Raw genomic sequence first — 13341 nt, 5'->3', positions numbered from 1 at the left:
ACCTACATACATATATATACACATATGAGTGTGAGTATGTGTGTGCGCGCGCGTGCACACACACACACACACACAGAGGTATCCCTATACCTTGGCATGTCTTCTTAACAATTTAATAGTAAAGATGAAATCTTAATGTGTTTGTATTTGTGTTCCTTCATCTAATAGGTAGACAAAACATTATTTCCATTTAAAAACTGATAAGCCGGGTGTGGTGGCATGCACCTTTAATCCCAGAACTTGGGAGGCAGAGGTAGGAGGAGTTCTATGAGTTCAGGGCCAGCCTGCTCTATATAGTGAATTCCAGGACAGCCAGGGCTTTGAAGAAAGACCCTGTCTCAGACAAACAAACAAACAAAACAGAACAATGAAAAACCCTGATTTGTGTGTGTGTGTGTGTGTGTGTGTGTGTGTGTGTGTCTGTGTGTCTGTGTGTGTGTGTAAAAAAAGTGAGTGGAAAGGAAATCTTTCGAACTGCATGATTCTGTATGATTCAAAAGATACCAGCCAGGTGTTGGTGGTGCACATCTTTAATCCCAGGACTCTGGAGGCAGAGGCAGGCAGATCTATAGGTAGGAGGAGCTCTGTGAGTTCAAGGGCAGCCTGGTCTACAGAATGAATTCAGGACAGCCAGGGCTACACAGAGAAACCCAGTCTTTAAAGGAGAGAGGGGAAAATAGCTGTGTGTGGATGGTGGGGACAGTTCAGCTGCTAATTGGAGTTCTCAAAGCAAGAGAAGTGATGTATTGAATATCTATTAAAAGGAGGTTTATTAGCTCAGCTTACACAGTGTGATCTGAGTAAACCAATGATGGCTGCCTTCATACTAGAAAGGCTGGAAATCAAGTAACTACCTGGTCCACAAGGATGGACACCTCAAGCAGTCCCAGTCCAATGCTGAAGGCCCGGGGGATTCTTGGAGATCTGCTGGTCTTCAGGGTTCTGATATCAGCAAACAGTAACAGTAGCTGTGGTGGCAGCAACAGGGCAGTTGATCCAACAGCAAGGTATAAAAAGCCTTCTCAGACCTTTTTTCAGGCCTCTACCAGAAAGTGTGACCCACATTTAGGGTGGGTCTTCCCAGACAACCTAATCGGGAAAACCTCTTACAGATGTGCCCAATGGCTTTCCTCTTCAGATCCAGTCAAGCTGGCAACCAGAATTAATCATCACATATGCAAAGCATTAATAACGACTGTCTTTTGATATGTTTATTCATTATGTTTGTCCATATTTTACACACCAACTCGGTAATCGTTAAGATACATTTACAAGTTCTAGAAAGGAAATAGACTTGAATAAGATGCAAGCAAACGTCCTCTGGATGAAATGTCCTGGCCTAGGGTAGCAAGAATCGGTGCCTAGGGAACACCAATTCCCAGGCATCCAGATGCCAAACACCTGAGAAGAGAAAACTTTACACCTGTTAGAGTTGAGTTCACTCCTTTTTATTCCTGCAGCCTGAAGATTCCTAGACTGGGCATCATTGCTGTGGTCACAGCCCTTATGTGTGTGGTTTTAATGCTGACATTTTTTCCTGGTTCTTCAGCTTCTGGTTTATTGCCAGCTTCATGTGCACTTTCTGAGCACACATTTTAATGACACCGCTCCGCTTTGTTCCCTACAGAACGCAGCTGCTCTGCCAGGCACTTGGCGAAGGACAGACGTGCACTTAGAAAACCCAGAGTACCACACCCGGTGGTATTTCAAGTACTTTTTAGGACAAGGTAATTATGTCATTGTGGTGACTGGGGGAAGAAATGTTCAACCCTGCATAATTTCAAACCCTGTGTAAGAGTGGAATGAAGTAATTCAGGACAGCAGTGTCAGAGCACTTCACAATAAGGTCAGTAGTGAGCTTCCTGGGCTAAAAGCTTCAACTCAGAGCTTTCTTGATTGTGGGTTGGTCTGTTGTGAGGAGTGCTGAGGGAGTTGGGGGGTTGATGCTGTTTTAATTCCTGGTTAAGAGTGAATTAGCTCATAGGAACAAGTGCTTTGATAGATAAGAATTTTCAGGATGAAAAAAAAAAAGGCTTTAACTTAGTAAGGTCAGTACCCTATCTGCATGAGATTTAAACATTTCATTTGAGACCATGAAGAAAGACAACAGTTTCCTGAGCAACCTCTGGACCATAAAACTGCAGGCTCTGCCACACTTACTCACCAGTGACAGGTATTTATCTGGTGGACTGTATACGTAGCTGTAAGGTGCAATGCACCTTACTTATCGACCTATAGACCAGGTTTTCAATGTGGTTCTGCTCTCATTAACATGAGGACTTGGACTTGACTTCTCTGTCTATAAATGGGGCTGTTTCTGGCCATTCCCTATAGGTCTAAACAAAGCCTCCAATGGGATGCACAAGAAAGACAAAACCCGGTGCCTAACTCATACCAAGAGCTCAGCTGCTCACAGGCTTTAGACTGTACATTTAGAGAGCATGTGTGGAAAGATAGAGAGCAGATGTATCGCTAATGGGAGCAGGACTGGGAATGGAAGAAGAATAACTGATGTGAAATTTGAAATGGCAGAGATGTGCCATAGAACATCCATTGTGGAACGTGATACTCAAGCCAGAATATGAGAGTGGCGTCTTTTTAAAACCAATTACAGGGAGGACTCAGATGTCAAGAAGCAATTGCACTGCAACATGACAACCTGAGTTCAAATCCCCACTCCCATGTGAAAAATCTGGGCATGGCTGAGCGGGCCAGCAACATGACACTGGAAAAACAAACACAGGTAGATACTAGGAGCTCACTGCCCAGGTAACCTGGCCAAAATGGAGACTATTCAGTCAAGCGAGAGATCCTGTCATAAGGCAGTAAAGCTGAGAGCAATGAAGAAAGACACCCAGTTTCCTCCCTTGGCTTCCTATGTGCACAGACAGGCATGCATACTCATGCATTCATGTCTGTGCAACACACACACACACACACACACACACACACACACACAAAATGTGCTGCACATAAAAGATAAGGAAAACTATTTCAATATTATTCTAGAAAGTTCAGGTCTGACTAGGCAGGGTTACGTAGGTTGGTGGGGGTATAGAAGTATTTACTAAGGAAGAAATATGCCGGTCATCTTCCCCAGGGCTGTGCATGGAGTGCCCACAGCATTGGCTTCACAGCAGAAGGACTGCTGTGAGTTTGAACGCCACCAGCAGCTGGAGAGGTGATGTAAAGCCTCAAACTGGGTTAAACAAGAAGGAACCAAACAATAAAATTTGACACCAACATAATCTGCATAGCAAGTTACACATCAGCCAGGGAAGGCTCTGTGGTTGGTGGCAGCAACAGTTCAGTGCTATCAAGAGCCTAGAACCTTTTACCTTTTCTGCTTCTTGGCCTCAGTGTGGTGGCTTTGTCCTCATTAGGAGCATACAATGCCTGCAGCAACTCCAGACATCACCTAACACTACAACATCCAGAGGAAGGGGACATCTTTAGCGTGGGAAGCCTTCCCATAAGGCTCTCAGCACATTTCTCATCCTGTCTCAGTCGGTGTGGAATCACATGTTCATTTCTGAGCTACTTGTTGGCAGAGGGAAGTGGGTGTACTGTTAGCGGTCAGTTCCTCTCCTAGTCAGCCTTGGGATAGCATGTAAGGGCTGGCCTCTTCTGTTTGAAGGAACCAACTGGGTCCTCACCGACTGTCTCTTCTCCAGTCCATCAGAATTACATTGGAAATGATGCAGAGAAGAGCCCCTTCTTCTTGTCTGTCACCCTTTCTGACCAGAATAATCAGCGTGTCCCTCAGTATCGTGCGATTCTGTGGCGGAAAACAGTGAGTACCCGACCTGTGTTTGTACTCTAGGGTTGCCCTGCAGTTCATCCCCATCTCAGATCGGTTAGCCTTTCAGGTGACTCCTCTCACTGCAGATGGTTCAGAATCCCGCTGCTCTGCACGGGGGCCTCCAAGCTCTACTGGCCAGTGGCTTCTGCCCTATCTCTAAGCCACGCTCAGACATAGCCACTTCCTAAGTCTGGGCATCTGGGAATAGCAGTATATTTTATAGAACATATTACTTCATTAATCTTAGCTATTACTTTTGGGTTTGTTGTTGTTGTTTGAGACCAGGTTTCTTTATGTAACCTTGTTGTTCTGAAACATGCACACTCACACCCCTACACACCTACATGTACACAGAAATGTAAAGTAACAACCCTTCCTATGAGCTCGTCACAGTGAGTTCTCATTAAATGAGTAAATGACTTAAATAAGCCTGCAAGGGACACATTATTAAAACCTTGCTGGAAGATTTGGGTGATTTCTAGTTAAAGACCTTTGACCTGGTGACATGGTACTTGAGTCTCACTGAACAAACAGAGACTTTTGTTTTGGTTTTAGTTGACTTTTAGCTCAGAGACCGAACAAATCCCCCTTCAGCAGATTTGGATGGTGGTGTAGTTCATGGGTTTCTGTTAAGCTGAGATGCTGGCAGACATGAAAAGAGGAAAGGTCTGTGTTGGCTCACAGCTACGGAGGCTTCCGACCTGTCGGCTGTTTCTGCCCTGGGGCAGGTGGTGAGCCAACACTTCACAGCAGGGCGTGTGGAGCTGGAGGACAGTATTCACCTCACAGCAGCTGGGAACCAAGAGACCAGGGTTCTACATCCCCATTTGAGAGCACATTACCCCAGTGACCTGAGACCCCTCACTAGATCCAGCTCTTAACGCTTGTAGCACCTTCTAACAGTGACACAGACTAGTGACACAGTTATCAACACATGCATGTTTTGTATCCAAACTGTAGCAGATGGCTTAGCTGTCCACCATGGTACCAAGATGCTGAGGCCTGATACGTTGAAGAGTTCTGCTCAGAATCAGAAATGTGTAACCAGCGGGAGGGGTGTGGTCAGCTGGACTAGGATTTTTTTCCCCCTATGTAGAATGTTTATGTCCACATGCATCCTTAAAGAGGAGTGGGAGCGCACAGGCATGGTCCCACCAGTGAGCAGCTGCAGCTCCTCGGGGGGGGAAGGGTCCTGGACTCATCACTCATTGGTATTTTGATTCTTCCAGGGTACGCAAAAAATATGCCTCCCCTACAGTCCCACAAAAACACTGTCTGTGAAGTCCATCTTAAGGTGAGTATTCACGGACAGAGGTCCACACAATTTGGAGGCCTGTGTGAATTGTCTGTTCCTAGGACCCTTATGCATTGATTGACATGCCAGGCACTTTGTCAAGCCAGGCTTTCCCTCCTAGAGTCTTCAAGGTAGCCCCAGACGGCAGGATTGTCGTTGTTACAGGTGATAAAATGGAGGTTCAAAGAGAGACCTCACAGCCAATATTCCGTACATCCATCTGGTCATGGCTCCCGAGTATCTCTTTCTGTTGCATTCTTTGCCCACTGCCATCTTTTTTCCTTGTGTTCACTTAGATACTTCAGGCTTAGAAAAAAAAAAAATCAAGAAATCATTTTCATTTTATTTTTATACTTTGCAATAGAAACCCAGATGTCAGCAACAGCTCCCTGGGGGAAATGCTTTATTCCTCACTGAGCAGCGAGTGGAAGGATTGGCGCATCTGGCTGCTGCCCCTGGCTTCCCACCTCCCTCTCATCTCTCTCCCAGGCCTGTGGAAAGCTGCCACCCAGATGGAGCCTGTCACTCTGTCCCAAGATAGGATATTACATCTTAGTGACAGTAGCTTCTTTGTCAGACACCACTGTTTCCCCGGCATTTTCTCAGCGACTCTAACTCCTCTGCACAAAGTCGATTCACAGTTGTGTCCAGTCCTATGAGGAGTCAGGGCCTCGGGGAGCAGAGCTAGGAACCTGCAAGATTTAGACCTAAGTCTCTATGGCTCTGGGCTTCGGAGGTCAAGGGTATCATGCACTATATGAAACTGCCAATGACGGACCATTAATAAGTCAATAGCAATCTGGGAGAACAGCGAGGAGTCGCTGAGGACTGCCTCGAACTGCATGAGTGCCCTGGGGGACAGTTACTCATGGCATATTGAAGTTTGTGGATTTTCTCATTCTTCCCTCACTTGCCGATCTGCATTCCCAGTGTGTCAGGCCCTTCAGAGACTCTGCCATGATTTTTCCAATACTATTGTCTGTCCAGAGAAACTGTGCCTGACTCCCTATTGCTTCCGTCCCTGCCTCACTGGCTCACTCTGTCTGCTCTGTTTCAGTGCCATGAACCTGGACAAGTTTGAGAAAGGACCTAGGGAAATTTTTCATCCCGAGATACAAAAGGTAAAAGACTTCATAACGTGCATAGACTCAATCTCAGCTTGCTAGGTTGGTGGGGCAGGCTAGTCTGCCCAGGGAGACCGGTGTGGTGTCATAATCGGGGTCAGGTTGTCAGATTTAAATATACATACATATTTATGTTTTTTATATATACATATACATAACATATACATACATATATATAATCTTCGTCATGCAGCTGTAATCAGTTTAGCTCTGAAAACATAAAACTGTAGCCATCCTCACTAGGACGCTAGTCAAGAGAGCAAAGCTGAGCTTCAGGGACGTGGGCTGCACCAGAGCTAGATGGCAAGGACGAAGCTGGAGGGGCAGCCTGAAATTGTGTCCTGGAGGCAGCGGGGCCTGTGCTGAGTGACAGTGACTGAATTCATTTGTGGGGAAATAACTCAGTGAGCTGTGCAGGATGGATCAGGATGGAGACAGGTTTGTTGTTTGTTGTTTTTTTTTTTTTTTTTTTTTTTCTGTATGCCTTTAGAGTGAGCTTTCAAACTGCCACTCACTGCCTTTCGGCTTAGTTTAACCCAGACATACAGAGTTGAATACCCTCATGCCTTTGCTTTCATTTAATTTGTAAAATGCTGTTTGTTCAACCATGAGGACGGGCATGGTAGAAGGGAGAACTGCTACCTGTAAGTTGTCCTCCGTGCTGCAAAGCGCCTGTGTGCATCTTACACACACACACACACACACACACACACCAAACAAAACAAAATACAATTAAATATTATTTGTACACTGCTAGAATAAACTCAGGCAAACTTAGTGTTAGATTAAACTAAGCAAATTAAGCTGTGCTATGTTTAAAGTGACTATGGCAATCTTAAAAACAAATTAGAATTCTAACTATATCAGTAGCAATGTGCCTTTAGTACTTCATAATACAGCTTGGATTTGTTAAATACAGGCTCTTACCATATGGCCCATGCTACCCTAGAACTCACTTCATAACTCAGGGTGATCTCAAGCGCATGTCCTTCCTTCTTAGCCTCTGGAGGACTGAGCAACAGTAATACTCCCACCTCGGCTATGAGAACAGATTCTTAGTCATTCCCTCTGATCACCACTACTAGCCCACTCCGAAGGCCCTGCCCCCACGTACTGGAGGAGCTGCCCAGGGATGCCCTTCTCTCAGGACAGACACACCCTCAGAGCTGTCCCCCAGCTTCTACACATTACTGTTAGAAACCCTGTCAGTCACAAGACTCACAGGGTGAACAGAAGCTGAACCAACCTCAGTGTGAGCAGGAAGCTTCTGCCCCTCTACCTCTCCTTGCTAGGATGCAGTGGCATTTTTCTTGACCCAATTTTTTCCAGAAGCAATGTGTGTGATTAAGTTGGCTTTGGATAGGTGGGAGAAGTGGGCATGCGTGTGCTACCTTCCCGCCCCTCTCCACTACCTTTGCATCTAGATAGTTGTAGCTAAATTTCCTGATGACCATAGATTATATAAGAATCTATAGAATGAAATCTCAATGTTTATAGTATTTTTTGGTTTTTTAAGTACATGTAAAGTCAGTTTGTTTTTTGAAACAGGGTTTCTCTGTGTAGCCCTGGCTGTCCTGGAACTCAATGTATAGTCCAGCTGGCCTAGAACTCAGAGATCCACCACCCTCTGCCTCTCGAGTGCAGAGATTAAAGGTGTACATCACCACTGCCTGGAAAATCATGCACTCCTAAATCTAATATTTGGGGTTTTTTAAAAACTTAATATTAGCAACAAACTTATGATCAAAGTCAAAATTCCATAAACAACAATACCAGGAGCTAGCACAAGTTTGAAGACTGATTTCAGATCCCCAGAGCCCACTTAAAGCAGTAGCTGACATCCATAGTCCCAGCACTCCTACAGCAAGATGAAAGGCAGAGAGACAGGAAATCTTCAGAGGCCTGCTGGGCAGCTAGCCTGTCACAGTGGAAAACAATAAGACCCAGTCTCAGACAACATAGAGCATGAGAACCAACACCACAGCTTATCTTCTAGCATCACATACTATCACATACATGGCACACACATGTCTACATATGTACATATGTGTATACACAGACATGTATAAACAGACACAAAGAAGAGTCATCAATAGGACTATATTAAGAAACACCATTACTGCCATAGAGTAGACCTTCCAAACTGAAATTACTAACTGGAAAACAAGAAAAAGAGACTTAGATAGTACCCACAAATCCAGAAATGAACGTTTTTTTAAATTTTTGAATGCTGTCAAGTGGGACATTGGTAGACCATGATGCCTGGCAGGAGCACCCTCTCCTAAGCAGACAGAATCCAAAGCAAGGAGACTGCAAAAGGAAGCGTGGTCTGGTGGCCTGTGGCATCCTTCCTGCCACCAGGGCTGAATGTTGAGACCCTGGGGATGCCTTTTACAAAGCTACTCCCACAGCCTGTCTGCTGAGGAAAGCCCTATCACTAGGCAAAATGCCCCAGCTCTGAGACTTGCTAGACTAAAGGCAGTTGGGAAGTCCCTTATGCCTGATTCACCGTGATTGTGTCCTTGCAAATGTCAGAAGAACCAGACCATGTGACCTTAACCCAGGCTGAATCTTCAATTCCTTACCTGTAATTCTGGAGTGATGGGCTGTATGGTGGTTGCAATTAAAGGAAATTATGGAAGAGAGTATCTTTCAGTGAAGTGTGTAATAACATGCAAATATGAAGTGTGTCCCAACGTAGAAGGCACAGAGCAGGCTTGTTTTTTCCCTAGGATTCAGATGGCTGAATTCTGAACAAAAGAGCCCTTATGTTACCAAAAGTGGAGAATTTTTGTGTGACTTGCATACTTCTTTAGGAATTGTCAGCTCCCCAGTTGACACAGATGATGTGGATCCCTTAGCCTCGTCCACCTCTCTCCTGGGCCTCTTCCTCTCTGTTCTTACTGGCAGCCATGGCTTTCCAGGATCCACCTTCCCCACCAGCACTCACCCGGTGACCTCTCTCAGAGCCTTGGGTATCTGCTTGCCAACTTCTTCAGACGTTTACTGTAAAGTAGTAACTAGGCATGAGATGGGAAGGTGGCCTGAGGTCATGTGAAAGGCATCCCCACCCTCACCCTGTCGTTCTCCATAGTGACCTGCACAGAGCAAAACAGTACATATCCTTGAACCATGAGTAAGGAATAGACACAGGTCAGATGCTTTGTTCCCAAACACAGCTGTAGAGAGCAGAGCAAGGACTCAAAGCCGGGCTTCTTTAGGGTCACCATGCCTCACGTTGATCTCAAGAGAGGGTCTCTTCAGGCAGCTGACTTAGGGTTGGGCAAGTAATGGGATGTGTGTGAGCTGACATCTTGACCCTGGCTATCAGCATTTGGCACAGGTGTTGAGCTCTCTGTTTCTCAGTCTTATCTCCTCACTAAACGAGTATTGTCTTGAAGCAGGAAGTGTGTTTGATTTAGGGAGGGGTGAGCACTACTGTCTGTCAGAGAGTTCTCTGAGGAATGTGTGGTCCAGACAGAGTTTTGTTTTCTGTTTTTTGCTTATTTTTGTCTTCCCTTAAAGAGAGATCCCATAACCAAATTCTATTATTTCCAAAATTGTGTGAATATGTAACACTTGGCTTTCACAGAAAACCTAACTCCACTAATTACCATGACCTATGAACATAACTTCTGAAACTTTGCTTGACAGGACTTGCTGGTTCTAGAAGAGCAAGAGGTAAGTGGCTTATGAACATATTTGTTCTCTGTCCCCTCACTGTGAGCACAGCCTTCTCCCAGAGTCAGACTTCTGTGCATTTGCAGTGTGAGCTCATTCTCACAAAGAGACTTGACTAAAGGGGCGTTCCAAGGTCTCCTGCAGAATTTTTCATACAGCTATCTATAAATAGACAAATACACTTAAATCTGCATACATACATGAATATTTGTAAGGAGGTGCTCATTGGCATTCAAGTAGGATGTCTGTGCATTAGCCACACTCTTGTTATTCCAGATGCAGACTAGTCTGCAGGCTTCATTCTGTTACGCCATTTTAAGTGTGTGTGTGTGTGTGTGTGTGTGTGTGTGTGTGTGAGAGAGAGAGAGAGAGAGAGAGAGAGAGAGAGAGAGAGAGAGAGAGAGAGATACAGCATGTTATCACCAGATAACTGAGTAGGGAAATGATGGTTAGTGTATATTGCCCATAGCAGAAATGGAAATATCATTTATCTAGTTGCTTGGGTCAAACTTTGTAAAACCCTAACTCCTCCATTTCCCTCATACTCAATGCCTAATCCATCACCTCGTCTAGCTGACACATCTTTATAAAGTGTCCTGAATTCAAATGTGTCTCAGTGCACCTGTTACGAGCACTCCAGTGTGGTGGCAGCACCCTCTTCATGTTTGGCCTACACTGTACAGACCAGATCTCTATTTCTCAGTTTTGTCTCTTTACTTAGGGGCTGTTTGCTTGAAGAGACAAATATGTCCCTTGTCAATAACTTGGGAAGTGGAGAGCAGAGATCATCATTCATGAGAGATTTCTGAGAGATGAATGGCCCAAGCAGTCCCATTTAATCCCACAGTTAGAACCAGTTGGGAATGTCGACCTTGACTCTAGTCCATCCTAGTGATAAACTATGAGTTGTGGCTATGGGCAGGGGAAAAGCCTAATAAGGAACAGTGGTGATGTTTCTGAAAGATTAGCTACTTAGTAAAGTTAGTGATATGATACCCATGTTTTATGAGTTCATGACTGCACAGACTGGCGATTTAGTGTCCTGATATTGGGGAAACCAGTGAATGGTGAATAGGCAGAACCTGTATATATGCAGAAGGCTGTCTGTCTTAAACATGATGTCCGAGAGTTGGGAAGGACAGGGTTTATCTGGCTCCCGCTTTCACTGCTCATCCCTGAAGGAAGACAGGACAGAAACTCAGAAAGGACAGGAACCTAGAGGCAGGAGCTGATGCAGAGGCCATGGAGGGATGCTGTTTGCTTGCTCATCATGGCTTGCTCAGCCTGCATTCTTACAGGACCCAGGACCACCAGCCCAGAGACAACCCCACTCACAGTGAGATGGGCCCTCTCCCACAATCACTAACTAAGAAAATGACTTGCAGACAAATCTTATGGATGTACTTTCTCAATGCAGGGTCCCATCTTTCAGGTGATTCTGGCTGTGTCAAGTTGACATAATACTAGCCAAGGCACTGCCTAAGCAACAGTATCAAGAAACCAGCCATGCTGTCTTAAATAAGGCCATTCTTCCTCAGTTCCAGTGGTTCTTCCGGATTTATTGGGACTTTCTGCTCAGATTTCACTTTTTACAGAAGGAATATAATTTGGAGTATAAAATTAGAATTGGGGGCTGGAGGGGTGACTCCACAGTGAGGGTCACTGGCTCTTAGAAAAGACTTGAGTTCACAGTTCCTAGCACCCACACAGTGACTTACAATCATCTGTAAACCCAATTTCAGGGACTCCAATGGCCTCTTCAAGTCTCCACAGGCACCAAGCACACATGTAGTACACATCCATGGCAGGCAAACAAGTATACATATAAAATAAAAATAAGTCGACACTTTTCAATTTAGAAATATTTTAACTTCTAAACAAATAGAAATGACAAATGTGGCCTGTTTTTGTGTCTGAGCAGGACTGTGTCCTGAGGAAATCAGTACTATAACTCTCCAATAGGCAGCTTCCTCCAGTGGCCCAGACTGAACTTGGGACCTAGAAAGCTCACCACATCTCTCCAAATTCAGTGCTCATGAAGCACTGATGTGTTTAGTTACTTAATTCAAAGTGGCCCATTGGGGTTGGAGCTCAGTGGTAGAGCACAACCAGGGGTTCAGTTCCCAGTGCCAGAAGATGACAACTCAAAATGATCTATTATGATCAGGTAGTTCCAGATCAAACTACCTCTCCTAAAGTCTAAGGTAGTTCCTTATGTTGACTGACACCTGGTTTCTGGAAACAGGTGAATGCTTTCTACTCGTCACAGGCATCATCTGAGAAGTCTCAGACACCTGGATATTTCAATAGATCCTGTCTTAGCTAGGGTTTTCATTACTGTGAACAGTCACCATGACCAAGGCAACTCATAATGGGACAACATTTAATTGGGACTGGCTTATAGTGTCAGAAGTTCAGTCCATTATCCCCATGGCAAGAAGTATGGCAGAGTCCAGGCAGACATGGTGCTAGAGAAGGAGCTGAGAGTTGATCCAGCTACAACCAGGAGAGGACTGGATACTCAGGCAGCTAGGAGGAAGGTCTCAAAGCCCCCACACACAGTGACATACTTCCTCCAAGACCACACCTCCCAAAAGTGCCATTCCCTGGACCAAGCATTCTTGGAATGTCCACCTGAAGCAGAGGGTTCTATATAATTTCTCATTTAAACTCGGGCTCTTTGGAGAGTATTAATAACAGCTGGACAGTGGGAAAACAGAGATGCAGGTCAAGTTCATCATGGCAGATCTGGAGTCGTGCTCTTCTCCCAGTTGGTGACCTTGAAGGATGAAAATATTATCGTTGCAGGGTACCTAGAAAATTCCCATCCTGCATCCTCCTCGCCCAGTGACTTTGTAATGCTTCAGCCTGACCTGATAACACGTTTCACAGCTCTATCCCCTCCAAGGCCTCAGCCAGGGTACTGGTAGCATGCTGCCAGTCTCAGAATATCCCCATGAAGTTTCATAAAGCTTTGGCCACTGACCTCTCTGCCTGCACTCTCAGCTTTGCTCAGTGCAGACCTGTCCTGTGAATACTATGCCATACTATTGGAAAGAATCAAAAGACCTAGATCCCATGTCTGCCTGCTGTTCACTTATGACCAGCCTTGGACAAATCTCTTGTTCCTGGATTTCCCTGTTTGTGACCTGTGGCGCCTTTCTGGTCCTAATGAGCTGCTAGTATGCCTAATCCCCCCTGCCCTATGCTTACTGTCTGCTGGCTCAGTTGGACCCAATTCCGGGCTTCCTGGAAGCCTCCCAGTTAGTTCCTTTTCTTCACTGGTTCTTAGAGTCTGTTTTCTGGACCAGCAGCAAGAACATCTCAGGGAAATCTTTTTGATGCTAACTTCCAAGCCAGATGCCAGACCTACTTAGCTTGGAACACTGGGCTGGGAGCCAGCCATCTCCTAGCAACCCCTCCAGGGCTCCCGATGCTGT

The 13341-nt window shown here is 45.3% G+C and overlaps 1 protein-coding gene across 1 annotated transcript in view; it reads left to right on the top strand.

The window, feature by feature from the left end:
* Positions 1–13341, top strand: part of GARNL3 (GTPase activating Rap/RanGAP domain like 3) — a 132718-nt gene that overhangs the window by 65577 nt on the left and 53800 nt on the right. The window contains exons 5-9 of the mRNA XM_080927048.1: positions 1628–1727; positions 3675–3793; positions 5032–5096; positions 6154–6217; positions 9875–9901. Coding sequence (XP_080783174.1) covers positions 1628–1727; positions 3675–3793; positions 5032–5096; positions 6154–6217; positions 9875–9901 — 375 coding nt within the window. The remainder of the gene's footprint in view (positions 1–1627; positions 1728–3674; positions 3794–5031; positions 5097–6153; positions 6218–9874; positions 9902–13341) is intronic.

This window comes from Micromys minutus (genome assembly GCF_963924665.1).
Source record: "Micromys minutus genome assembly, chromosome: 13".
Lineage (NCBI taxonomy): Eukaryota > Metazoa > Chordata > Mammalia > Rodentia > Muridae > Micromys > Micromys minutus.
Note: the sequence above shows the minus strand (reverse complement) of the source record. Positions and strands in the feature narration are given on the sequence as shown.